The sequence below is a fragment of the Pristis pectinata genome, chromosome 7 (assembly GCF_009764475.1).
Source record: "Pristis pectinata isolate sPriPec2 chromosome 7, sPriPec2.1.pri, whole genome shotgun sequence".
NCBI lineage: Eukaryota > Metazoa > Chordata > Chondrichthyes > Rhinopristiformes > Pristidae > Pristis > Pristis pectinata.
This window is the reverse complement of record NC_067411.1, coordinates 103928479-103955327: the sequence shown is the minus strand read 5'-3', so window position 1 is coordinate 103955327 and position 26849 is coordinate 103928479. Positions and strand designations below refer to the sequence as shown.

Genomic DNA, 26849 nt, shown 5'->3' with positions numbered 1-26849 from the left:
GCGGGTTGAGCCGGTAGTAAGGAAGGTAAATGCAATGTTAGCATTCATTTCAAGATGACTAGAATATAAAAGGATGTAATACTGAGGCTTGTTCAGACCCATTTGGAGTATTGAGAGCAATTTTGGGCCCCATATCTAAAAAGAAGGATGTGCTGGCATTGGAGAGGGTCCAGAGGACGTGTACAAGAATGATCCCAGGTATAAGGGGTTAGCGTATTAGGAGTGTTTCGATGGCTCTGGGGCTGTACTCACTGAAGTTTAGAAGGATGAGGGGGAATCTCATTGAAACCCTCCGAATATTGGAAAGGCCTGGATAGAGTGGATATGGAGAGGATATTTCCTAGACTCTCACTACTAGAGGGCACAGCCTCAGAATAGAAGGACGACCCTTCAGAACAGAGATGAGGAGGAATTTCTTTAGCTAGAGGGTGGTGATTCTGTAGAATTTAAAGCATGCAAGTAAGGGTGTCAAAGGTTATGGGGAGAAGACAGGAGAATGGGGTTGAGAGACTCAATGAGCCAAATGGCCTAATTCTGCTTTTACGTCTTATGGTCTAAAAAGGCAATGGAAGCAGACTTTGAATATTTTAAGGTAGAGGTGGACTGCACAGATTCCTGCTATGTAAAAAGACTGCCACGGGTAAGAGAGAATACAGAGCTGAGGCAATAAAACACCAGCAATCTTGTTGAATCATGAACAGACTCAAAGGACAAGTGGCCAACACAAAAGTTTAGATTGGAGGATTGGACATGGATACAAATAGCATTCCAAAGAACATAATTGAAAACATTAACTATTTATAAACTAGTCGGCATTGCCTTACCATGCTGTAAGTTTCTGACTCATCAGGAGTTGCTGATTTAGTTTCCTGTCAGACTCCTCTTCTTCTGCTGCCACCTTTATCAGTCCGATCTTTCTGCGACTACCCGAGAACCCTGTGTATGGTTCTTTCTGTCACCGCTTGCAGTCTTGCTTCGTTCATATCGCTGGTATTCATCCTTCTTAAAGGCTGGGCAGGTGTCTACCTTTTGAAAGGGAAGCCTTATGTTGTCTCCTGCAGAAGGGCAGGAAGATTCTTTTGCTAACTTGTCGTGCCGAATGGCTTGAAGATTTCTGTCTTTTCCCATCACCACTGTCAGCCCTCTCCTTTCTTTTTTCTTTTGATGCTGTTCAATAAAGGTTAATATTTTTTATGTCTCCAAAAAGTTAAATACACAATCAAAATGAAAATAGGAATTTCAAATAGTGACTGGTTGACATATTGATACAAAGGCAATATTGTTTTATATGTGTTAAGAATAGCCACTCCAATCTCGCTGTAGTTAAGAGTACCCACTGAAATTGACTTTTATCCTTGCAGATGTTCACATGGTAAAACAAATTAAATAATTCTTTAAAACATTCATTAATGCTATTGTACAAAGGCAGAATTTTTTTTGCAATTTATCATGTACTGACCATTAAAATAAGCACTCTAACTGAAATGCACCCTAGGCTACTTGAGCAACCCAAACCAAAGCAGAAAACTCAGTAATGTGAAAACTGATGATTCACTTAAAGTCTGAAACAAGACCAATTTCCTTTTTATTCATTAATTATTCAAATCACAATTAGTAATGAAATAAACCCGAAGTGCTGACAATTCTCCTTAAAAAACAAATGAACACTTTCCAAGCCATAGTGGAAGGCGAATAAACCTGCAAATCACAGACAGAACCAGCTCAATCTTGGATACAATTGTCTAGTACAAAACCAAGAAACCATCTGCAACACTAACAAACCACTTGCACCCAGCCACTATAACTCAAAAAGGCTTTTTCAAGAGGCACTGCTGAATGATATACTGTCAATCCAAGCACCAAAGCACTATTATATCATACCTTTCTTCTCACTAACGTCTTGTTCACTTTCAGGATTATAAAGCTCATCATCTTGATCAGGCGCTTCTGTCAAGATATCATCCAAAACATTGACTTCACCATCTAAAAGACAAGAAATTTATCCGTTACCTTATACTTCTCATATGTCACATGCCTACATGTACAGCAAATATAATGTAATAAAACTACCGGATGATACAATTTATAAGGTTTTAGAAAATGTTACATTTTCCACTCTGGTCTTGCTCAGAACAGACGTCATACTTCACATAACCACTGCTGAAACATTATCTTGCCCAATCTCAGCAGTAACAAACCCAATGTTTCTTGCATTTCTGGTTCTCTTTATTCCCTAGTCCATTCTTCATGCTTAGTCGCCTTTCTCAGTTTCTGAGCTTAGTTTTATTTCTGCTCTTCAATTACCATCTTTTGACATCTTAGAATTATTGAATGATAAAGCATACAATATGCCGTCAAAGTCTTTAGTCCATCTTTGTCCTTGAACGCGACGCCTCTATTGGTTGATCCCTACATTCTTTGTTACTCCTCCCATCAACTACCCATTTCCCTACATGAACATACTTAAGATGACAGCAAATTAGCAAGTAGACAGATTGTGGAACCTGGAGTAAATTTAGGAAAACGTGAGCTAATGCAGGTTAGTAAGTGGAGGAGAAATCTTTTTAAGAACCATTAAGAAACTAGTGGCAGATGGAGTTTAATCCTGATAAACGCACGGCAATGCATGTTGGGAGTACCCATGAGGCTATAAACATATATCATGATAGGGTTCCAGGGAGTATTGAGGAAGAGGGACCTTCGTGTACATCCAAAGAAGGTGGCAATGCAGATACATAACATATGTGGGTGATCATGTACCTTTGGAATTTTCCACCCCAGGATTATGGACCTTCAGTTGAAGGCTAAAATTAGTAGATGTAACAGTGAAGAAAGCCATCAGAGGATACCACAGGTCATAGATCAGTTAGTTATGGGCAGAGAAATGGGAGACAAAGTTAATCTAGGCAAGAATGAGGTGTTGCACTTTGGGAGGTCAGTTAACGACAGGACCCTTAACAGCACTGATGTACAGAGGGATCTTTGTGTCCAAGTTCATACCTTCCTGTAAGTGGCAATGCAAGTAGACAGAGTGGTAAAGGTGGTATATGCTATACCTGTTAGGGGCACAGTCAGGAAGACACATTGCAGTTGTATAAAATTTTGGTTAGGCCGCACTTGGAGCATGGTGTGCAGTTCTGGTCGCCCCATTACAGGAAGGATGTGGAGGCTTTTGAATAGGGTTCATAAAAGGTTTACCAGGACACTGCCTAGATTAGAAGGTATGTGTTGTAGGGAGAGGTTAGACAAACTGGAGGACTCAGCAGGTTGAGCAGAGTTTATTTTTTTTATGAGATTATTTACACATCAGTTTATTTTTTTGCTCAGATTCCAGTATCCAGATTCAAATCTGCATATTTATCTTGTATTCACATTTTCCACATGATTATGCAGATGTTGGAGGACAAGGCCTATGAATAAACAGTAGCAATCTAGAAGTCAACCACCTGAACAGGATTACTTGAGATGGATGTAGATAGTATAAAAGGTGAGGTGCAGATGAAACACATGGGTAATAGTTAGACAGATTTGAGGACATTGCCTTCTGGCTCACAGGATAGTATAGCTGTTCAGAAAATTTAACAGTCTCTATAATCACCTGAACTTCACTTCTTTAGCCTCTCAAATAATAATTAATATGGACAGACATTACATGATTGGCTGCTGCTTAGCTAGGTGAGATAGGTCTGGTATGCGACTTTCCCTCCTGGATCCCCTCCCTTCCCCCCAACACAAACACACACACACACACACAGAGCCATATTGGATATTTTAAAACAACAAAATGTGACTATGTTCAGTAGGTCAGGCAGCATCTGTAAAGACAGGAAGAGTGAACATTTTAGGCTAATGACCATTCATCAGTACAATGACTGTACAGATGAAAGGTTATTAACTTAAAATGTGAGCTCTGATTCTTTATCTACCAATGCTGCCTCACCCAAGTGCTTTCAGCATTTTCTGTTTTTTTAGTTTCATATATTCATAGCTACCTTAAAATCAATGCCATCAAGGGGTACAGGTTCTACTGTAACCAAGGACCATAATTAAAATGGTACTCACAGACACTTTTCACTTGCATTAATATGCTGACCCCACCTGCCTGCTGTAAACATTCAGCCCTCATGTGACAAAACAAAATACCTGGTCATTATTGCAAAACTGCATGTAGGGATGAAGTACATAAAGGCTGCCATATTTCCTACACTGACAACACATCAGAAAGCATTTGGCTGTACAAAGCTTTGGAATGTCCCATCATGAATAAATTTTTAGCAGATGGTAAAACTGATGAACGTCTTCCCAGCTGTTCTGCAGCAGCATTCCATAACAAAATGTCTTCTACCACCATATTTGTCCAGCCTACTTTTTTTTGTTATGAAAGTTCATTTTATTTTTCATGTTTAGTGAGTGATTGACCCTAATAATTCTCTGGATTCCAAGAGAAACTAAACCTCAAGCAGTCCAGATTATAAAATTTATCATGACACAAGATGCTGGAAATGTGGAACAACAAACAAAATGCTAAATCAGTCCTGATGAAGGGTCTCGGCCCAAGCGTCGGACTATTCATTTCCCTCCATAGATGCTGCCTGACCTGCTGAGTTCCTCCAGCATTTTTTGTTGCATAAAATTTATCATATCTATTTCTTAGTCTGAAACTACTTATTTTAATTTGTCAGTTGTGTAGTCAAGGAAAATCACATTTTTTTAAAATACAAACATAATACCCAAGTAAACAGTAATAAATTTGGGAAAAATTTTGCCAATTCACTAACTGACAGAAATGTTTATCATTCATTTACACAACTAAGTGATTCATGCACACCAGTAAAGTTTACTCATCCTTGAAGCATGGCATACAATGTCCACTATCACACCTACATACCTACAGCAAAAGGCAGTTTTTATAAGAAACTAAAGGTCTGCATTCCTTTCAAAAGGACTCAGTGAGAGGAACTACAATAGAGCTTTCATCTCAAGAGGGAAGTGGAAATAGTTATCAGAAGTCATTATGCATGTTGCTATGAAATCCATCACAGTCAAATACCTAATGCTTGGACCAAGATGCAGGATGAAAAGGAATACAAGGCAAGATGGAAAGAAGATATTGATATGCAGGTGATAAAATAGGAGATAAACCCAAGGAAGGAACAAAGATGATTGTCACTGGCTTGGGGATCAAGACCATGTCAGGACAGGAGAGTAGTGGCACAGTAATTAATGCTGCTGCTGCACAGTTCCAACAACAGACGTTCTAGGGTGCTGTTCATATTCACTTAGGCATCTTCTCCATGTGACCAACATGCTCTGTTCCCCCCCCCCCAAACCCAGCATGGGGGGCAGAGGTGGTTTAAGTGGTTTGATGTGAATGCAAGAGAGAACCTGGTCAGACCCCACTTGGAGTATTGTGCTCAGTTCTGGTCGCCTCACTACAGGAAAGATGAGGAAGCCATAGAGAGGGTGCAGAGGAGATTTACAAGGATGCTGCCTGGAATGCGGAGCATGCCTTATGAAAGCAGGTTGAGGGAACTCGGCCTTTTCTCCTTGGAGAGACAGAGGATGAGGGGGGACCTGATTGAGGTGTATAAGATGATGGGGATAAGATGATATGATGATGATAAGATGAAGATTGACAGGGTAGATAGTCAGAGGCTTTTCCCCAGGGCTGAATCGGTGGCCACAAGAGGACATAGGTTTAAGGTGCTGAGGAGTAGATATAGAGGGGATGTCAGGGGTAAGTTTTTTTTTTACTCAGGGAGTGGTGAGTGCGTGGAATGGGCTGCCGGAAACAGTGGTGGAGGCGGATACGATAGGGTCTTTCAAGAGACTGTTAGATAGGTACATGGAGCTGAGTAAAATAGAGGGCTATGGGTAAGCCTAGTAATTTCTAGGGTAGGGACATGTTCAGCACAGCTTTGTGGACCGAAGGGCCTGAATTGTGCTGTAGGTTTTCAATGTTTCTAACAAGTTACTGGGGAAATGAGATTGGTGGGAACATTCTGAGAACCAGCTTAGGCCTAATAGGCTGCCAAGCTTCCTATGTCTTAAGAAAACAATTGAAACAAGGCAGCAAGGAGCACACCAAACTTTCTCCAGGCACTAATCCATGCAGACATTTTAACATGCAACCAAATTCACAAAATCAGAAAGAAATACAAATGAAATTATGCTGAGTTGGCTAAACAAAAATTGCAGCATGGAATGGTAAAAACTAGAGCACATACTTGGTTTGTTTGGTAAAGGATCAACTTTATAGGCTCAACAGACATCAGAAAGGCTGAATTAGTTTCAAGAGCACAGGAGCAGAAGAATGACCTTACACGTACCATACATTTCACGACCCCGTCAGCCCAAGCATTTTAGAACCAATGAATCCTGAAATTCACTATCCAACAGCACCAGAAGGAAGGCATCTATTCACCACTTCCTTCAAGGAAATGGGGACGGACAATAAATGCAGGCTTTGCTGTTTCCACAAACAATACTGTTGGTATTGGTTTATTATTGTTACATGCACTAAGGCACAATAAAAATATTTTGTGTGTATGCCATCCAGACAGATGATGCCATACACAAGTAGATTCAGGTAGTAAACAAAATAGAACGCAGAATAAAAGTTCAGAGTCTACAGTGCTGCCAAACAAAGGGGATAGAGACCGACCACCCCCCCCTCCCCCCTCCCCCCTCCTCCTCCTCATAGGAGCAGTGCTGGTTCCCTCTCCGGCTGGAGGCAGCAGAGGCCTCTGATCCCCGGGAACGACACGGTGACACCAGGGCCCGGCAGGACAAGGATCACAGGAGTTGAGTAAGGAAATGACTTGCTGCTGGCAGCTGCTCCCTGGGCTCCCCCCACTGCCCCACCCACCTCACGGCTCCCCCAGGGCTGGCCCAGACACGGCGTCTGCAGCCTCCCCCCACCCCCCCACCCACGCCAACACCCCCCCACCCACACCCACCCCACCACCCCCACCCACCCCAACACCCCCACCCCAACACCCCCAACCCCCCCCACCCCCCCCACCCCCAACTCCCCCCACTCCCCCCACCAACCCCCAACTCCCCCCACTCCCCCCACCAACCCCCAACTCCCCCCACTCCCCCCACCAACCCCCTACACTCACCCCACCAACCCCCTACACTCACCCAACCCCCACACCCAACCTAGCGCCGCAACGTACACACGCAAACCCCCCCCCCCCCGGAACAAGAGAGCCCCCGATCCCCCACCCTTCCCTCTCGGGCCTGCACGGGGGCGGGTATTTTTACCTTTATCATCGCGGCTGTCGGCCGCCATCAGTCCCCTGTGCTGAGGCGGGGCCGGTCGGGAACGCGGGCCGGGGGAGGTGGGCCGGGGCCGGTCGGGAACGCGGGCCGGGGCCGGGGCCGGGGGAGGTGAGCCGGGGCCGGGGCCGGGGGAGGTGGGCCGGGGCCGGTCGGGAACGCGGGCCGGGGCCGACGACCGTTCACCTCCTCACAAAATGGCGCCACCAAGCTAGGCGGCCGCCGCGCTGCCAGAGGCCTCCGCAGCTGCGTCACAATGCACGTCGCCCTTACGTCACAATGCACGTCGCCCTTGCCCCGCCCATAAGCACCGAGCTTGGAAGTTGCTGAGAAGGTCCTAACCTCACCGCCCCCTCCCTCCTCCCCCCTCCCCCTCCCTCCTCCCTCCTCCCCCTCCCTCCTCCCTCCTCCCCCCTCCCCCCTCCTCTCCCCCCTCCCCCTCCCTCCGCCCCCTCCTCCCCTCCCCCTCCCTCCGCCCCGACCTCCCTCCCTCCCTCTGCCCCAACCTCACCGCCCCCTCCTCCCCTCCCCCTCCCCCTCCTCCCCTCCCCTCCCCTCCCTCTGCCCCGACCTCACTGCCTCGACCTCCCTCCAACCTCCCTCCGCCCCCGACCTCACTGCCTCGACCTCCGCCCCGACCTCCCTCCCTCCATCCCTCCCTCCGCCCCGACCTCACCTGCTCCAACCTTTCTCCCTCCGCCCCAACATCGCTCCCTCCGCCCCAACCTCACTCCACCTGACCTCCCTCTGCCCCAACCTCACTGCCCCGAATTCCCTCCCTCTGCCCCGACCTCAGATGGGATTATGGGAGCAAGAGGAGGTAGTTCAGGTTCTTAAGCTTGTTCCGTGGACAAGTGGAAAATCACATCAGAATTGATGCTGTATAAAATAGCATTTCAGCTCTATGAACTGCGCCATCATTCATTACAATCAAGGCCAATCATTTACCTCAATACCACATTATCACTTTCTCTCCATACCCCTTGATGTCTTTGGCATGCAGAAATTATAACTCCTTCTTAAATACATTTACCAATTTGGCACTGACAGCCTTCTGTGTAGCAAATACTGCAGTGTTCACCACCCTTGCAATGAAGGAATTTCTCTTCACAGTCCTACATCTCTTGCCCTGTTACTGACCCATCATTCTTGACACGTCAGGTAGGGCAGAAGTTTTCAACCTGTGGTCTGTGGACCCTTGGGGGTCCGCGGCGGGTTGCCAGGGGGTCCACGAGCAAGCCAAGAAAAAAATGGAAAAGCGACCTGTTACAAAGATGCAGCTTACTTGCTTACTCCAGTTTTCCACTATTCAGAAAATCGGCCATATCTATTCTATCTGTTAAAGGCGACAATCTTCGAGACTTAGACGGTGTTCCCTTCTGGTAAGCTGCTGCTTAATATTCGATTTCTGTAGTCAGAGTAGTCAGAAGTGTTCACTACTCACTACTGTTCTGTTGTGCACTGTAGTGTTAGCGAGACTGAGTGACGTTGTTGGTGTGCCTTAATAATATTGCTTACTTACCGTGCATTTACACCACAGTGACATCACAGTTAAACAAAGTGCGCAAGCGTGTAAATTTTAGATTAGTTTTGATAATTTTGTTTATCAGTAATAGTAATTAAACTGTCCAGCGTGTATTGCTGAGTGTGGAGAAATTTCTGCAGAGAAAAGCTGACCAGAAACCGGAAGATTCTGATGACGAAGGGGATAAGTGTGACCGAAAGAGAAAACAACGCAAGTACGATCCAGAATACATTTCATATGGCTTCATCGCAGTGGGGACAAATGCGGACCAACCTCTCTGTGTTGTGTGTTTGCAAACACTGTCCAACGATGCAATGAAACCAGCGAAATTGAACAACAGTGCATCCAGATATTGCCAGTAAGCCGAAGGAATATTTGAGCGGCAAAAGGAGCTGTACCTCGAGCAGAAAGGCAAAATGACAGCCTGCGCCACTGTAAATGAGAAGGCTCTTCGCACATCATATTTGGTAGCGTTACGACTAACACATTCCAGAAAGCCTCACACAATTGGAGAAGAGCTTATACTGCCTGCAGCAGTAGATATGTGCAAAGTTGTACTGGGAAAAGAATCCAGTCAAAAACTGAAAGCCATTCCACTGTCTGATAACACAGTAAGCAGAAGAATTGGCGATATGGCGGAAGACATACAGAGCAGCTGATAGCACATCTTCCGCAAGTCAGATTTGCAATTCAGCTCGATGAAAGTGCTGATGTTGCCAGTGTTGCACAGTTTTTGCTTTATGTTTGATATGCTGGAAGGAGAGGCTTTGGAAGACTTTTTGTTTTGCAAGGCGCTCCCAGGACATACAGCCGGTGAAGAACTTTTCCGTGCGCTTGACACTTTTTTTGTGCAATCAGCATTGGCGTGGACACAGTGTATTGGAGTATGCACGGATGGTGCTGCCGCAATGACGGGACGGAAGTCGGGTCTAGTCGCAAGAGTGAAAGAAGAAGCTCCACATGTAGCAGCGACCCACTGCATGATTCACCGTGAGGCTTTGGCTGCAAAGGATATGGATGAAAATCTTGCAGATGTGTTTTCCACGTGCATTAAAATCGTTAACTTTATCAAAGCCAGGCCACCCAATCATCGTTTGTTTGAAAACATATGCCGTGAAATGGAAGCGGAGCATAAGCATTTGTTGCTACATACAGAAGTCAGATGGCTGTCACGAGGCCACGTTGTGCAGCATGTATATGAATTGCGAGATGAACTGCTCATTTTTCTAAATGAGCATAACGGATCATTGGCACAGTTCTTGACAGATGAGACGTGGGTTGCCAGATTAGCTTACCTTGCAGATATTTTCAACATTTTGAACAGCTTAAATCTATCATTGCAAGGACCTGGCTCAAATGTTCTGAAAATGCATGACAAGATCAATGCCTTCCAGAAAAAAACTCCGTATCTGGAAGGGAAGATGTGAGCAAGGCGTCTATGATATGTTTCCGTTACTGGCTGAATTTTTGACAGTGAACGAGACTAACACAGAGGCCATTGCGAGCACTGTTTTGAACCATATTCAACAGCTGTCACATTATTTCCATGAGTATTTCGGCGACGATGACACGAGCATGTTTGATTGATTCGAAATCAGTTTGAATGCATGCTTACTGATTTAACTGGACGTGAACAAGAAGAATTGGCTGAACTGTCATCTGACACGACTTTGCGCTTGCAGTTCAATCGAATGTCACTGTTGTCATTCTGGATAGCATGTTCCCAGGAGTATCCACTGCTGTCCGGCAAAGCCGTCAATGTTCTGTTACCATTTGCAACCACTTACCTGTGCGAAATACCATTTTCTGCAGTCACTGCCGTGAAAACCAAATACAGATCAAGACTGAATATTGAGGATGACATACGCGTATATTTGTCGCACATACTATAGAATATATAGAAAGTAGAGGCTATACTTTTTTTTATTCATAGTCTGCTCTGTGTTTAAGATGGCTGCTGATCTCCTTAAGATGGCCGCTGGGCCTCCTTCTTCTTCAGCTCGAGCGCGGGAAACTCTTAGTGTGGGAAACATATAGCTCATTAAAGAAATAGCCCATTCTTAGGGAGACACTTTTGATTTAGTGTAGCTCATTAAACCGATAGTTAGCTCATTCCTAGGAAGACACTGTTGATCTATTGTGTAGCTAATGGTCGTTAGGGTTAGTGTGACTAATGATTTTGTAGCAGTTCTGAAGCTGATAGTTTTTTTTAACTGATAAACCAGATGCCAGCAAGTCTCAGAACTCATAGGTTATAGGGGCACATTGTAATGTTTTATAACTGTTAGCCTTGTAGCGAATAAGTCTAGTATTGTTTTATAACTGATAGTTCTGTAGCCTAGTACCAGTACTCCCAATGCCCATGAATAATTGGGGCACCCTGCGATTGAGACAGGAAATGACCGTGGCGAAAGACAAATGGTTGTGAGCCCGGAGACAACTGTGAAAGGAGGCAAATGGTGAAGGATGAAACTGTGAAGATAAGAGAAAAGATGATGGATTGTAACAATCTCATTGAGCTAAGAAAAAAGGTATAAAAAAAGGCCCTCGAGCTTTGCTCGGGGGCAGTCAGAGAGGGCAGTAGTCAGAGGGTGACTGGTAACTGTCTGGCTGTCACAACTTTTTTTTGCAAATAAAAGTTTAACTTCTTGAGGAATCTTCTGCTTCTCCTGGTCATCTATTTACTGCGGGTAACCACGACAATACCACCACGTTTGGACAAACTCTGCAGTGCAAAACAGGCACAACCTTCACATTGAACTGAACACTGAAAGACAGCGCTGGTAGTTATCGGTGATTGAAATAGTCACTGTTTCAATAGGGCTTATGTGCAGTAATTTAAGTGTTGTATGCATGAATTATCGATTGTTTGATTTTGTGGGCCCGCCATCTAACAAGGACATGTTCTGGGGGGGCTGCTACATGAAAAAGGTTGAAAACCACTGAGCTAGGGGATGCATCCTTCCTGCATTCAGTCTGTTGAGCCTCGTCAGAGAATTTTGTAAGTTTTAGTGAAATCCCACTTCATTCTTCTAAACTGTAATGAATACCAACCAAGTCAACCTAATCACTCTTCAAGTCAGTCCTACCACCCCAGAAATCAACCTGGTGAATGTTCCTTTGCTGCTTCTATGGAAGTACATACTTTCTTATGTAAGGAAACCAAAACTGCACACAGTACTCCAGATGTGGTCTCACCAAGGCCTGGATAATTGTAGCAAGACACCCTTGCTCCTGTATACAAAACCTCCAAAAGGAGGCACAAGAAATTCTGCAGATGCTGGAATCTGGAGCAATGCACAAAAAGTGCTGGAGGAACTCAGCGGGTCAGGCAGCATCCATGGAGGGAAATAAACAGTCGATGATTTGGGCCGAGACCCTTCATCAAGACTGGAAAGGAAGAGGGCAGAAGCCAGAATGGGGGGGGGGGGGGAGGAGCTCACACAGGCAGGTGATAGGTGAGTTCAGGTGATAGGCGAGTCTAGGTGAGAGGGGGATGGTGGGTGGGTGGGGGAGGAGGAGAAGATGTAATAAGCTGAGAGGTGATGGGTGGAAGAGGCAAAGGGCTGAAGAAGAAGGAATGCTGTAGGAGAGGACAGTGGACCATGGAATAAGGGATGGAGGGGAGGAGATGGGCAACTTATCAAGGCAGGGGAAGGGAGCCACAGGAATAAGGGAAGACAAAAGGGGGGGGGGGGGGGGGTAGATAAAGAAGGGATGGGTTTACCGGAAGTTGGAGAAATCAATGTTGAGGCTGTCAGGTTGGAGACTCCCAAGATGGAATATGAGGTGTTGTTCCTCCAACCTACATCTGGCCTCAACGTGGCAGAAGAGGAGGCTGTGGATTGACGTCAGTATGGGAGTGGGATGTGGAATTGAAGTAGGTGGCCACCAGGAGGTCCTGGCTGTTGCGGCGAATGGAGCGAAGGTGCTCGATGAAGCGGTCACCCAATCTGCGTTGGGTCTCTCCGATGTACAGGCGGCCGTGCCGAGAGCAATAAATGACACCCTCAGACTCACAGGTGAAACGCTGCCTCACCTGGAAGGGTTGTCTGGGATCTGAATGGTGGTGAGGGAGGAGGTGTAGCATTTAGTGCAGTTGCAGGCGTAAGTGCCAGGGGGATTATCAGTGGGGAGGGATGAGTGGACAAGCGAGTCACGGAGAGAGCAGTCCTTGCAGAAAGCAGAGAGGGGGGTGGGGGAAGATGTCCCTGGTGGTAGGATCCTGTTGGAGGTGGCAGAAGTTGCGGAGAATGATGTGTTCGATACAGAGGCTCGTGGGGTGGTAGGTGAGGACAAGGGGAACTCTGTCACTGTTATGTTGGGGGGGAAGTGGAGGAGATATGGATAAGGGCACCATTGATGGAGATGGAAGGGAAACCCCGGTTACTGAAAAAAGGAGGACCTGGAGCGGAAAGCCTCATCATGGGAACAGATGTGGCAGAGATGGAGGACTTGGGAGAAGGGGATGGCATCCTTACACGTGACAGGGTGGGAAGAGGTGTAGTCAGGGTAACTGTGGGAGTCAGTGGGTTTGTAGAAGATGTCTGTCGTTAGTCTGTCTCCAGAGATGGAGACAGAGTGATCCAGAAAGGGGAGAGAGGGGTCGGAGATGGACAAGTGAATATGAGGGCAGGGTGGAAGTTGGAGGCAAAGTTGATGAAATTGACAAGCTCAGCACGGGTGCAAGAAGCAGCCCCAATGCAGTCATCAATGTAGTGGAGAAAGAGTTGGGGTGTGTTACTGCTGTAGGCTTGGAACATGGACTGTTCCACGTAGCCAATGAAAAGGCCGGCATAGCCGGGGCCCATGCAAGTTCCCATTGGCTACACCTTTAATTTGGAGAAAGTGGGAGGAACTGAAAGAGAAGTTGTTTTCAGTGAGCACCAGTTCTGCCAGATGGAGGAGGGTGGTGGTGGTGGACGGGAACTGGTTTGGTCTGTTATCGAGAAAGAAACAGAGGGTCAGATGGGAGATGGAAGTGTACAGAGACTCGACGTCCATGGTGAAAATGAGGCAGTCAGGGCTGGGGAACTGGAAGTCGTTGAAGTGATGGAGGGCATGTGAAGCGTCATGGACATAGGTGGGAAGGGATTGAACCAAGGGGGACAAAATGGAGTCAAGATATGAAGACACAAGTTTAGTGGGGCAGGAGTAGGCAGAAATGATGGGTCAACCAAGGCAGTTGGGTTTGTGAATCTTGGGTAGGAGGTAGGAATGGACAGTGTGGGGTAAGGGAACTATGAGGTTCGAGGCTGTAGGGGGAGGTCTCTGGAGGTGATGAGGTCAGTGATAGTGCAGGAGACAATGCTTTGATGCTCCCTGGAGGGGTCCAGGTTGAGGGATACGTAAGAGGTGTCCGAGAGTTGATGTCTGGCCTCAGCAATGTAAAGGTCAGTCCGCCAGACTACAACAGCTCCGCCCTTGTCTGCGGGTTTGATAGTGAGATTAGGATTGGTGCTAGAGGGCAGTGCATTTAGAGGGGGTGAGGTTGGAGTGGGTGAGGGAAGTGGTGAAGCTGACATGATTAATGTCCTGTCGGCAGTTAGAGATGAAGAGATCCAGAGTTGTCTGAAGGCCTGGACGAGGTGTCCAAGAGGAGGAAGATAGCTTAAGGTGGGAGTTCCTCCAGCACTTCTGTGTATTGCTCGAAAGGGAGGGCAGGAATGTGTATCATACACCTGATCATGTACACAAATGACACCAGAAATTTGCAGGAAAGTGAATTGTGCCTGGAAGTGCCCAGTCCAATATTGCAAAGGGCAGGATTTCAACAGGAAATGGTTGCTGTTATGTCAAACTGCTTTTTTTGTGCAATTTGCAAGATGTGTATAAACAGCAAAATATTAAAGGCTACTAGAGGCATTCCTAGCAGTTTACTTTCCTGCTGATATCACCTGAAGAGTAAACTACAATACACATGAAAAGAAGGAAAGCAATCAGCTTTGAAAGATTATTCTTTTTATTAGTTGTTTTCCCAAGAATAATTAGTAGTACTAAACATGTATTATTGATTTCATTTAAATTCATTTCTAAAGTAAGGACACTGGTCATTAGTCGTTGCTCTATTTGATGTCTGAAATCAGTTTTTCACCCTGGCTAACTTACTATTGAGGAATTTAAAAACAGATAATAAAACATCATAAAGCACATAACTGGAAGATATATTTGTAGTGAATATTTTCTGCTCCTGTTTTCTTGAAGCAAGTCTGGTTGTGCATCCTAAAAACAACATTGTCAGAGGCACATTCAGACTCTGGTTCTCATGCAAATGTTTTGCACAGTTGAGCTGGTAATAGCTGGTTCCCAGATATTAAAAATCCTGACTACATTGTTAGCTGGTAATCAGTAACCATCTGGTTTGATGTTAAATAATGCAACAAACACAAGAGCATTCAATTTGTAAGGACTATGCTTAACCTAAAGAAATCACAGTGATCCCATATAAACAATTCATCAATTGTGGAAAGCTGGGTTAACAAGTTTGCAAATGACACAAAGATTGGTGGTGCTGTGGATAGTGTGGAGGGCTGTCAAAGCTTGCAGAGGATATTGATAGGATGCAGAGCTGGGCTGACAAGTGGCAGATGGAGTTCAATCCAGAGAACTGTGAGGTGGTACACTTTGGAAGGACAAACTCCAAGGCGGAGTACAAGGTAAATGGCAGGATTCTGGGCAGTGTAGAGGAGCAGAGGGATCTGGGGGTTCATATCCACAGATCACTGAAAGTTGCCTCGCAGGTGGATAGGGTAGTTAAGAAAGCTTATGGGATGTTAGCTTTCATAAGTGGGGGGATCGAGTTTAAGAGCTGTGAAGTGATGATGCAGCTTTACAAAACTCTGGTTAGACCACACTTAGATTACTGTGTTCAGTTCTGGTTGCCTCATTATAGGAAGGATGTGGAGGCATTGGAAAGGGTGCAGAGGAGATTTACCAGGATGCTGCCTGGATTAGAGGGTATGGATTATAAGGAGCTAGGGCTGTTCTCATTGGAGAGGAGGAGGATGAGGGGAGACACGATAAAAGTATACAAGATATTGAGAGGAATAGATAGAGTGGACAGCCAGCACCTCTTTCCCAGGGCGCCAATGCTCAAAACAAGAGGACATGGCTTTAAGGTATTGGGTGGGGAGTTCAAGGGTGATGTTAGAAGAAGGTTTTTCACCCAGAGAGTGGTTGGTGCATGGAATGCGCTGCCTGGGGTGGTGGTGGAGGTTGATACGTTGGTCAAGTTGAAGAGATTGTTAGATAAGCATATGGAGGAATTTAAGATAGAGAGATATGTGGGAGGAAGGGGTTAGATAGTCTTAGGTGTGGTTTGAAGGGCGGCACAACATGGTGGGCCGAAGGGCCTGTATTGTGCTGTATTGTTCTATAGTTCTATGGTACTACACATTTATCCAATATACCTCTGATATTCATTCAGTTTTTTTGTGAGACCCTGCTGTGTGAAGATTTGCTGCCCTACTTCCCCATATGCAAAACTGACAATAAATCAGATTCCATAGAACCATACAGCACAAAACAGGCCCTTCGGCCCATTTTGTGCCATCCATCAAACCACCCTCACACTACCTAACCCCTTCCTCCCGCATATCCCCCCATCCCACACTCCTCCATATGCCCATCCAACAAGCTCTTGAACCTGTCCAATGTATCTGCCTCCACCACCACCCCAGGCAGTGCATTCCATGCACCAACTACTCTCTGAGTGAAAAACCTCCCCCTGATATCTCCCCTGAACTTCCCACCCATAACCTTAAAGCCATGCCCTCTCGTCTTGAGCATTGGTGCCCTGGAAAGGAGGCGCTGACTGTCTACTCTATCTATTCCTGTCAATATTTTATATACCTCTATCATGTCTCCTCTCATCCTCCTCCTTTCCAGTGAATAAAGCCCTAGCACCTTAAGCCTCTCCTCATATTCCATACTCTCTAATCCAGGCAGCATCCTGGTAAATCTCCTCTGCACCCTCTCCAACACCTCCACATCCTTCCTATAATGAGGCGACCAGAACTGAACACAGTACTCTAAGTGTGGCCTAACCAGAGTTTTGTAAAACTGCATCATCACCTCGCGGCTCTTAAACTCAATCCCGCGACTTATGAAAGCCGACATCCCATTGGCCTTCTTAACTGCTCTTTCCACCTGTGAGGCAACTTTCAATGAACTGTGAATATGAACCCCCAGATCCCTCTGCTCCTCCACACTGCCAAGTACCTTGCCATTTACCTTGTACTCTGCCCTGGAGTTTGTCCTTCCAAAGTGTACCACCTCACACTTCTCCAGATTGAACTCCATCTGCCACTTGTCAGCCCAGCTCTGCATCCTATCAATATTCCTCTGTAAGCTCCCACAGCCCTCCACACTATCCACAACACCGCCGATCTTAGTGTTGTCTGCAAACTTACTAACCCAGCCCTCCACCCCCTCATCTAAGTCATCTATAAATATCACAAAAAGTAGAGGTCCCAGAACCGATCCCTGCGGGACACCACTAGTCACTGCCTTCCAATCCGAGGGCACTCCTTCCACCACAACCCTCTGCTTTCTACATGCAAGCCAATTCCTAATCCACACAGCCAAGCTTCCTTGGATCCCTTGGCCTCTGACCTTCTGAAGAAGCCTACCATGAGGAACCTTATCAAACGCCTTACTAAAATCCATGTAAACCACATCCAGCGCACTGCCCTCATCAATCTTCCTCGTCACCTGCTCAAAGAACTCTATCAGGCTTGTGAGGCAAGATCTTCCCTTCACAAAGCCATGCTGGCTGTCCCTAATCAGTCCATGATTCTCTAGGTGTTCATAAATCCTATCCCTTAGAATCCTTTCTAACAGCTTACCCACCACAGATGTGAGAATCACCGGTCTATAATTCCCTGGCCTATCCATATTACCTTTTTTGAACAAGGGGACAACATTCGCAACCCTCCAATCCTCCGGCACCATCCCCGTGGACAACGAGGACTCAAAGATCATTACCAGTGGTTCAACAATCTCCTCCCTAGCCTCTCGAAGCAGCCTGGGGAAAATCCCGTCAGGCCCTGGAGATTTATCTGTCTTAATATTATTTAACAACTTCAACACATCCTCTCTCTTGATATCTACAACCTCGAGAACATTACCCCTACCAGCACTCCCTTCCGCGTCTTCAAGACCCCTCTCCCTGGTGAATACCTAAGAGAAGTATTCATTGAGAACTTCTCCCACTTCCGCTGCCTCCAGGCAAATTCTCCCACCTTTGTCCTTAATCGGACCTACCTTTACCCTAGCCATCCTCCTACCCTTCACGTACTTGAAAAAGGCCTTGGGATTTTCCTTAACCCTACTAGCCAACGCCTTTTCATGTCCCCTTCTAGCTCTCCTCAGCCCTTTCTTAAGTTCCTTCCTCGCTACTCTATATTCCTCACGGGCCCTGACTGAACCTTGCTGCTTATACCTCATGTATGCTACCATCTTCTCCCTAACAAGTCGTTCCACCTCTCTCGTCACTCACGGTTCCTTCACCCTGCCATTCCTTCTCTGCCTCACCGGGCCATATTTATCCCCAACATCCTGCATAAGATCCCTGAACATCGACCACATCTCCATGGTACATTTTCCTTCAAAAAGGACATCCCAATTTACACTCCCAAGTTCTCTCCTTATAGCCTCATAGTTCGCCCTTCCCCAATTAAAAATCCTCTTGTCCTCTCTGCACCTGTCCCTGTCCATGACAATTTCAAAGGTTATGGGGCAATGGTCACTGTCCCCCAAATGCTCACCCACCAATAGATCCTTCACCTGTCCCGGTTCATTTCCTAAAACTAGATCTAACATGGCATTCCCTCTAGTCGGCCTGTCAACATACTGCATCAGGAATCCCTCCTGGACACTTTTAACAAATTCCGTCCCATCTAAACCTTTGGCACTAAGCAGGTTCCAGTCTATATTTGGGAAGTTGAAGTCTCCCATTATAACAACCCTGTTATTTTTGCTTCTCTCCAAACACTGCCTGCCAATCTGCTCCTCTATATCTCTACCGCTACCGGGGGGGCCTATAGAATACTCCTAGTAGAGTAACTGCTCCTTTCTTGTTCCTTAATTCCACCCATACAGACTCTAGAGATGATCCTTCTACAACATCTGTCCTTTCCACAGCCGTAACAGTGTCCCTGACCAGTATCGCCACCCCTCCTCCTCTTCTCCCCCCTTCCCTATCCCTCTTAAAACACCGAAAACCAGGAATATTCAATATCCACTCCTCTCCTGACGTCAGCCACGTCTCAGTAATAGCCACGATATCATAGTCCCCCATGCTTATCCAAGCCCTCAGTTCATGCCCCTTATTCCTGACACTTCTTGCATTTAAGTAAACACACTTCAGTCCATCTACCTTACTACTTTTATAGCCTGTATTCTGCTTCTCCTTCCCCAAAGCCTCTCTACCTGTTTGATCTAACTTTTCCCCATCCCCTTCTTCCTCTGACCTACTCCTCCGGTTCCCTTCCCCCTCACAAACTAGTTTAAACCCTCCCGAACCACCCTAGCAAATCTCGCTGCAAGGATATTGGCCCCCTTCTGGTTTGGGTGCAACCCGTCCTCTCTGTACAGGTCCCACCTTCCCAAGAGATCCCAATGATCCAGAAATCTAAAACCCTCCCTCCTGCACCAACTTCTCAGCCATGCATTTATCTGCCACCTCCTCCTATTCCTACCTTCACTATCGCGTGGCACTGGCAGCAATCACGAGATTGCTACCCTTGAGGTCCTGTTCCTCAATTTTCTGCCTAGCTCCCTGAACTCTCTCTTCAGGACCTCATCCCCCTTCCTACCTATGTTGTTGGTGCCAACATGGACCACAACTTCTGGCTGCTCTCCCTCCCGCTCAAGAATCCTGTGGACCCGATCAGTGACATCCTGGACCCTGGCACCTGGGAGGCAACATACCATCCGGGATTCATGCTCACTGCCACAGAACCTCCTATCTGTTTCCCTGACTATCGAGTCCCCTATCACTACCGCATGTCTCTTTCCCACCCTTCCCTTCTGAGCAGCAGTACCAGTCCCAGTGCCAGAGACTTGGTAACTGCAGCTAGGCCCCTGCAGGTCATCCCCCTCAACAGCTTCCAAGGCAGAAAACTTGTTACTGAGGGGAACAGCCTCCAGGGTTCCCTGCTCTGCCTGCCTGCCTGACTTCTTCTTCCTCTTCCCTCCCCTGACAATCACCATTCTATCTGCCTCCTGAACCTCAGATGTACCTGCTCTAAGGGGGGGTGACTGTCACCTGATGGACCGTGTCTACATAACTCTCTCCCTCCCTTATGCTGCACAGTGTTTGTAGCTGCGACTCCAGCTCATCAACTCTGAGCCGAAGTTTGTCCATCCTCAAGCACTTACTGCAGATGAGGCCATCTTGGACCGCAGCAAGGTCCACGAGTTCCCACATCAAACAACTGCAGCACACCACCATGTCCTCCATCTGACTACTTTTCCTTTTTCCCTAGTTAGTCCCACCTACAAATCTATAATGAACAGGTAAACCTTGCCTTTACCTACTTACCAGCCACTTACCCTCCTTGCCCCTTCATGCCGAAGCCCCTTGAGCCAAAGCCCAGAACACTCTGCTGCCACTCACGCCGCTGCCTGCTCCGACGCTGCCCGTTCTATAGGCTGTTTGCTTTTTAAGCTGCCTGTGCCGCGCCTGCGCCGTCCGGCCCCCACTCGACTAGTTAGAAAAAACTTATAAAAATCTAACCCTTACACTGTTGAATCTGCCCAATCCAATATTTATTTTCCATGTGCCCCATTAACACTTCTTAATGATAGATTCCAGCATTTTTCCTCCTACCAATATCACGCTAATTACTCTTTATTTCCTTAGTTTCCCTTTCTATCCTTTCTTAAATAAAATTATTCTTGTACAGGAAAAGTCATCCTGGTCACTCTTCGATCATTTTGTCAGTATTCAATATAGACCAGTAAACATGATAAATATTGGGAAACATTTCAGTCACTATTTTTTAAGCAGAAGTGTGATTGTCTGCACAGGTAAAGAAACCATTACAAAGTTGAACAAGTTCATCAATCAAATTGTATAACTGCAGCCTCAAATTCAACATGGCAGCAAGGGGCAAAGTGCCCAGATACTGATTGCCACTCACACTTTGCAAACAAGGTGGAAGACTGCAGATTTCACTCCTAGGGCTCATTTACAAGTCCTACCACTGACCCCACACTTCCCTCATGATTAAAGTGCTTGGACTTACTGATAACATCACCTAAAAGTGGTTTCTCTATTAAAATTATGCCCCATTTCTTCTAGGGTAGGGCAAATTCCCATATCGGAACTCCAATGAGCTGATATAGTTGCAGATAAGAACTCTAATCCCTCACCATCTAATACTCTCTCCACCCCCATCATCCTCCTCACTGGACATGTGTATTAATATTCCTCATTAGAGGTGCAATTGCCAGACTTCTGCCATTTCTTATAGGCTTGAAAATAAAGAATGTTCTTCATCTGTGCCACCACCAGTAGGCTTTGCTCACCCAGTATTACAAACAGAGGCACATGTACCATAGCATGTCAAAGAAGTTTTGCCTTTGCAAGTTAAGCTTCACCTTGTAACAATAAGAAATTTGTAGCACTTTCCAGATTTTCAGTCAACCATCACAGTGTCGAACCTGCCAGCAGCTGTCAAAGACATCACACAATGAGTGTCTATGCCCCTGGTTCACTCCCTGTGGTCACTGAGAACATCACCACAATTTATCATGCATTGTCAGATCACCAATGTATCATGCATTCTTCACCATTGAAACAATGTGCCAATACATGTACCTGTGCATATGACAAAAAATTGACTTTGAATTATAAAATTATTGTAAAAAATTTTTATAAAGATTCATAAAATCGTGAGGGGCATAGATAAGGTGTTGGTATTGGAATTGGTTTATTTTCGTCACTTGTACCAAGGTACAGTGAAAAACTTGTTGTGCATACCGTTTGTACAGATCAACTCATTACACAGTGCACTGAGGTAGTACAGGGTAAAAACAACAACAGAATGCAGAGTAAAGTGTATACTTAGTGACATAGAATTTAAATTTAAAAGAATAGAACGATTATAGAAGTAATGAGTTGATCTGCAGAGAGCAGCTTGCAATGAGTCGCCACGCCCCGGCACCATCTACCTTACGTGAATGGTCACAGATTTTTTCTCTGGGTAGGAGAGTCTAAAACTAGAGGGCACAGGTTTAAAGTGGGGGGGGGGGGTGGAGGGTGGAGATTTAAAAGGGACCTGAGGGGCAACTTCTTCATATAGAATGAACTGCCAGAGAAAATGGTAGAGGTGCATATAATTATGACATTTAAAAAATATTTGGACAGTTACATGGATAGGAAAGTTTTAGGGGGATATGGGCCAAACACAGGCAAATGGAATAAGAAAAGTGAGGCAACTTGGTCGGCATGGACCAGATGGGCCAACAGACCTGTTTTCTGCGCTGTATGACTCTATTAGAAAGAAATCTTTCTTCAATGTTTATTTTTGCAGCAGGGCAACAGTAATCCCAAACTCCAAAGTACAGGGCAGCACAGTACAGGCCTTTCAACCCACAATGTTGTGCTGACATTTTATCCTGCTCTAAGATCTATCTAACCCTTCCCTCCCACATAGCCCCCTATTTTTCTATCATTCATGTGTCTATCTAAGTCTCTTAAATGTCCCTAACGTATCTGCCTCCACAACCTCTGCTGGCAGTGCATTCCAGGCACCCACCACTCTCTGTGTAAAAAACTTACCGCTGACATCCCTTTTATACCTTCCTCCAATCACCTTAAAATTATGTCCCCTCATGTTAGCCATTGTCACCTTGGGAAAAAGTCTCTGACTGTCCACTCGATCTATGCCTCTTATCATCTTGTACACCTCTATCAAGTCCCCTCTCATCCTCCTTCTCAAAGGTTAGCCTGTGAGGAGAGATTGAGTCACCTGGGACTATACTCGTTGGAATTCAGAAGAATGAGAGGGGATCTTATAGAAACATTAAAAATTATGAAAGGGATAGATAAGATAGAGCAGGAAGGTTGTTTCCACTGGTAGGTGAGACTAGAACTAGGGGACATAGCCTCAAGATTTGGGGGAATAGATTTAGGACAGAGATGAGGAGAAACTGCTTTTCCCAGAGAGTAGTGAATCTGTGGAATTCTCTGCTCAGGGAAGCAGTAGAGGCTGCCTCATTAAATATATTTAAGACACAGTTAAATAGATTTTTGCATTGTAGGGGAATTAAGGGTTATGGGGAAAAGGCAGGTAGGTGAATCCGAGTCCACGGCCAGATCAGCCATGATCATATTGAATGGTGGAGCAGGCTTGATGGGCCAGATGGCCTCGTCCTGCTCCTATTCCTTATGTTCCTGTGAGAGAGCGAGAGGTAATACTTTCTAGAAAGCTTTAGCTAGTGCTGAAAATGGCCAAACTGTTCCTTTTATTCTGCTCCTTCTTGTACTTTTGTGTGCAAGAAGGATTACCAGCAGATATTGCCTAACTCTCCTGGGGTTCGTAGAGTGAATAATTTACCTTCTACTTGAATCAATGAAGGAGACCAGGCACTTCCTATATGATTCACCCTACTGCCATTGTCATTCCCCTTTGGACTTTCCATGTGATGATACCATCAATGCAGGAGCTCATTTTGATGATTCAATTTCTGTTGTTGATTCAAAAGGTCACAACTTTTAACGTTCATAAGTAACTCACAATAAAATGAGTGGCAATGCTTAAAGTAGGGAAACATGAATGAATTAAAACAACCTCTTTCACAGTACGTCATTTTTATTTGTGAAGAAAAAAATCATCCCCTTAATTTTCATATAAAGTAAATCCACGCCAGCAGCTCACTGTAACCCCAGCTCACAGACCTCAGACCTCTATGTGTGGATCCAATGCTGCTGTGTAGGACCACCTGCAACCAGAGTGATTGAGTCCACTTCTTAGTAGGGAGGGGGCAGTTTACTCACAGATCAGCATGTGAATGTCTCAAAAGGAACTGCTGCCCATTAAATATGCAGGTCAGGTTTTAACAGTCTTAAAGAACAACAAGCTGTGATAATGATTTCTTAAAAGTAAAGGTGGCAAGATTTCATGATTTTTTTTTGGTGACTTTGCAATTGGCATTATTGGTGTGTGGAGCACCTATTTAGTGGAACAAAAATGCCCAAAGTTAAATTTTTTGGTAATTGCTCTACTTACAAAACTGCGACACAAGCAGGTGCCAGGAAAATACACAGTTGGGAATCTCCTGACTGAAATTTCTACCCTGAAAAAATTTTATCCAATAATTTGATCTGCTTGGATGTCAAGTTTGCCACATCATTATTATTTAAAGCATTTCAGCATAGAACATGCATCTTACATTACTCTTCTTTGCTCATGTGTACAAATATATATCTACAAATTAATAGATGAAATTGAAATGTTTTAAAATTGATTTATCTCTATAAAAACATGAAAGTTTCTCTGGCTGGAAACATCACCGCATGAACTTGGACATATATTACTGTTCTTTCAACATTGCTTGGTTAAAGTCGTGAAACTCCCTATTTGATGGCACCACAAGAGTAACTGCACCAGATAGCCCATCAGCATCTTCTTATGGCCAATAAAGGTGGACAATAAATGGCAACCCAAGCACAAAAACAGAACAAAATAGGAGCAGGAGTGGACCCCTGAAACCTGCCCCCTCCCCCACCAACCCAACTGTGACTGATCTGCTCCAGACCTTAACTCCTCTTTTGCTGGTTCCCCACAGCCCTCAATTCCCTGATCTTTCAAAAAATATATTTACTTCCTCTTTAAATATCCTCCATGATCCAGCTCCATAATCTTTCAGGGTAGAGAACTCTAGAGATTAACCACCATCTGTGAGAAGTTGCCACACAAGTTTTAAATAGCATCCACATAATCTTGTAACTATTTCCCCTCATTTGTCATTCCCCCCCCAGTGGAAACATCTCAACGTCTCCCCTTCATTCCCCCCAGCGGAAACATCTCAACGTCTCCTCTTCATTCCCCTAAGGATCCTATATGTTTCAGGAAGATCGCACCTTGTTCTTCTAAACTCTTGAGAATATAGATCTTTAGCCATGTGTGATAGGACAACCTTCTCACCCAGGAATTAGCCCACAAATCTCTTTTGGACTTCCTCCAATATCAGTATATCCTTTCTCAATAACTCCGTACAGTACTCTAGGTGTGGCCTACCAACACCCTGTATTCTTGTAAAATTGCTTTCCTTTTTCTAAACTCCAATCACTTTGCAATATAAGCCAATGGGCCATCTGCTTTCATAGAGTCATAGCATCTGCCCTTTTGACCCACCTTGTCCATGCCAGCCGTGATGCTTGTCTATGCTAATTCCATCAGGCAAATGGGATTATCCCTCTATGCCTTTCCGGTCCTTTCCTTTCTTGCTCCAGTCAAAGTTTTTCACTTTACCTTAGTAAATGTGACAATAATAAACCAATTACCCTGGAAAAGACCTGTTATTTTGACTCTCTGCCTTCTATGCAATAAGCAATCCTCAATCCATGATAAGACACTCCCCCCAATACCATGAGCTCTTATCTTGTACACCAACCTTTTATGTGGGAACTTGTCAAATACCTGCTGAAAATCCACATACACTCCATCAGCATGTTCCCTTTTATTCATTCTGGTTATTACTGTAGAAATTTGTCAAACATGATTTACCTTTCATAAAACCACATTGACTTTGTTTGATTAAGGTGCTCTGAATGACTAGCTCTTTCTCTCTTGATTAGAGATCAAAACATTTTCCCCACAACAGATAATTGTCCCTGTAAATGACACCCCAGATCACAAGAATAATTCTTAATGAGAAATGGTTTCAAAGTCCAGCGGTCTTTAAGCATAGCTTGAAGTTGCATAATTTGCCAATTATATAACAAAGTTAAATCATTGCCAAGAAACACGATCATGAAATGCAAGTGAATTTCTCCTTAGTCTATTGTGACAGAAACATGAAGCAGAGTATAATTTAAAGCCATAATCATAGAAATTCCAACATAACCACAATGTTATAAATTTCAAGGCGATCCTATGCATTTTAAGCTATTACTGAGTTTTATCTTTCTGAACCTTCATAAGCTTGCATTTTCTGCAGCAAAACAAACATTTTATGAGGAGAAATATGAAAGCTGCTAAACAGGCACCAAGGAATGCCAGCACATCTAGGCAATGATACTGATACCATGACAGATTGTGTGCTGCAGGTCGCAAATGTTTAGCTCCTCCATGTCGCATTACAAACTCAATCCAGAACACAGATCTTTCCAATGAGCTCATTGGTTGGTCATGCTGAATTCTAGACAACTTCATTACGTTTTCTTTATATCTAAGGGAAGAAAAGTAGTTCATTTTACTGTTTTCTCTTTATTTTGTTTCTTTTGATCATAGTGTCCATGTATCAACTTCCATTTCAGCTACAGGCAGTTAGGATCAAATGATGTGCTTGAGGAGTATAAGAACTGCAAGAGAACACTTAAGAGAGAAATCAGGAGGGGAAGAAAAAGAGGACATGAGGTTGCTCTGGCAGACAGGGTGAAAGAGGATCCTCAGGGTTTCTATAACTATATTAAGAGCAACAGGTAGCAAAGGACAAAATTGGTCCTCTTGAAGATCAGCGTGGTCATCTATGCGTGGAGCGGAAAGAGATGGGGGAGATCTTAAATGATTTTTTTGCATCTGTATTTACTCTGGAGACAGACACAGAGACTATAGAACTGAGGCAAAAGAGTAATGAGATCATAGACAGTATCCAGATTACAGAAGAGGAGGTACTGGTTGTCTTGAGGCAAATGAAACTGGATAAATCCCCAGGGCCTGACAAGGTGTCCCCTCGGACCTTTTGGGAGGCTACTGCAGAAATTGCAGGGGCCCTGGCAGAGATCTTTAAAACATTCTTCGGATATATAAGTATTTGGATAGACAGGTCCTGATTAACAGAGATCTTTATTGTCACATGTATATCG

General features: G+C 45.0%; 2 protein-coding genes and 1 long non-coding RNA gene across 6 annotated transcripts in view; 1 reads left to right on the top strand and 2 right to left on the bottom strand.

Moving 5' to 3' along the window:
- Window positions 1-7623, bottom strand: part of ythdc1 (YTH N6-methyladenosine RNA binding protein C1) — a 57077-nt gene extending 49454 nt beyond the window's left edge. Inside the window, 3 exon segments of the mRNA XM_052020672.1 lie at window positions 1012-1167; window positions 1882-1983; window positions 7270-7623. Coding sequence (XP_051876632.1) covers window positions 1012-1167; window positions 1882-1983; window positions 7270-7297 — 286 coding nt within the window. The 5' untranslated portion in view covers window positions 7298-7623.
- A 345-nt stretch (window positions 7624-7968) lies between these two features.
- LOC127572598 (uncharacterized) lies at window positions 7969-11465 on the top strand. The gene is made up of 2 exons (XR_007956644.1): window positions 7969-8666; window positions 8950-11465. It is a non-coding gene; the product is annotated as an uncharacterized LOC127572598 (long non-coding RNA).
- Window positions 11466-23613: 12148 nt separating this feature from the next.
- LOC127572597 (UDP-glucuronosyltransferase 2A1-like) overlaps window positions 23614-26849 on the bottom strand; it is a 117994-nt gene continuing 114758 nt past the window's right edge. For all 4 annotated transcript variants that reach the window (XM_052020030.1, XM_052020033.1, XM_052020031.1 and 1 more), the window contains one exon: window positions 23614-26212. In XM_052020030.1, the coding sequence (XP_051875990.1) occupies window positions 25933-26212 (280 nt within the window). In that variant the 3' untranslated portion in view covers window positions 23614-25932. The remainder of the gene's footprint in view (window positions 26213-26849) is intronic.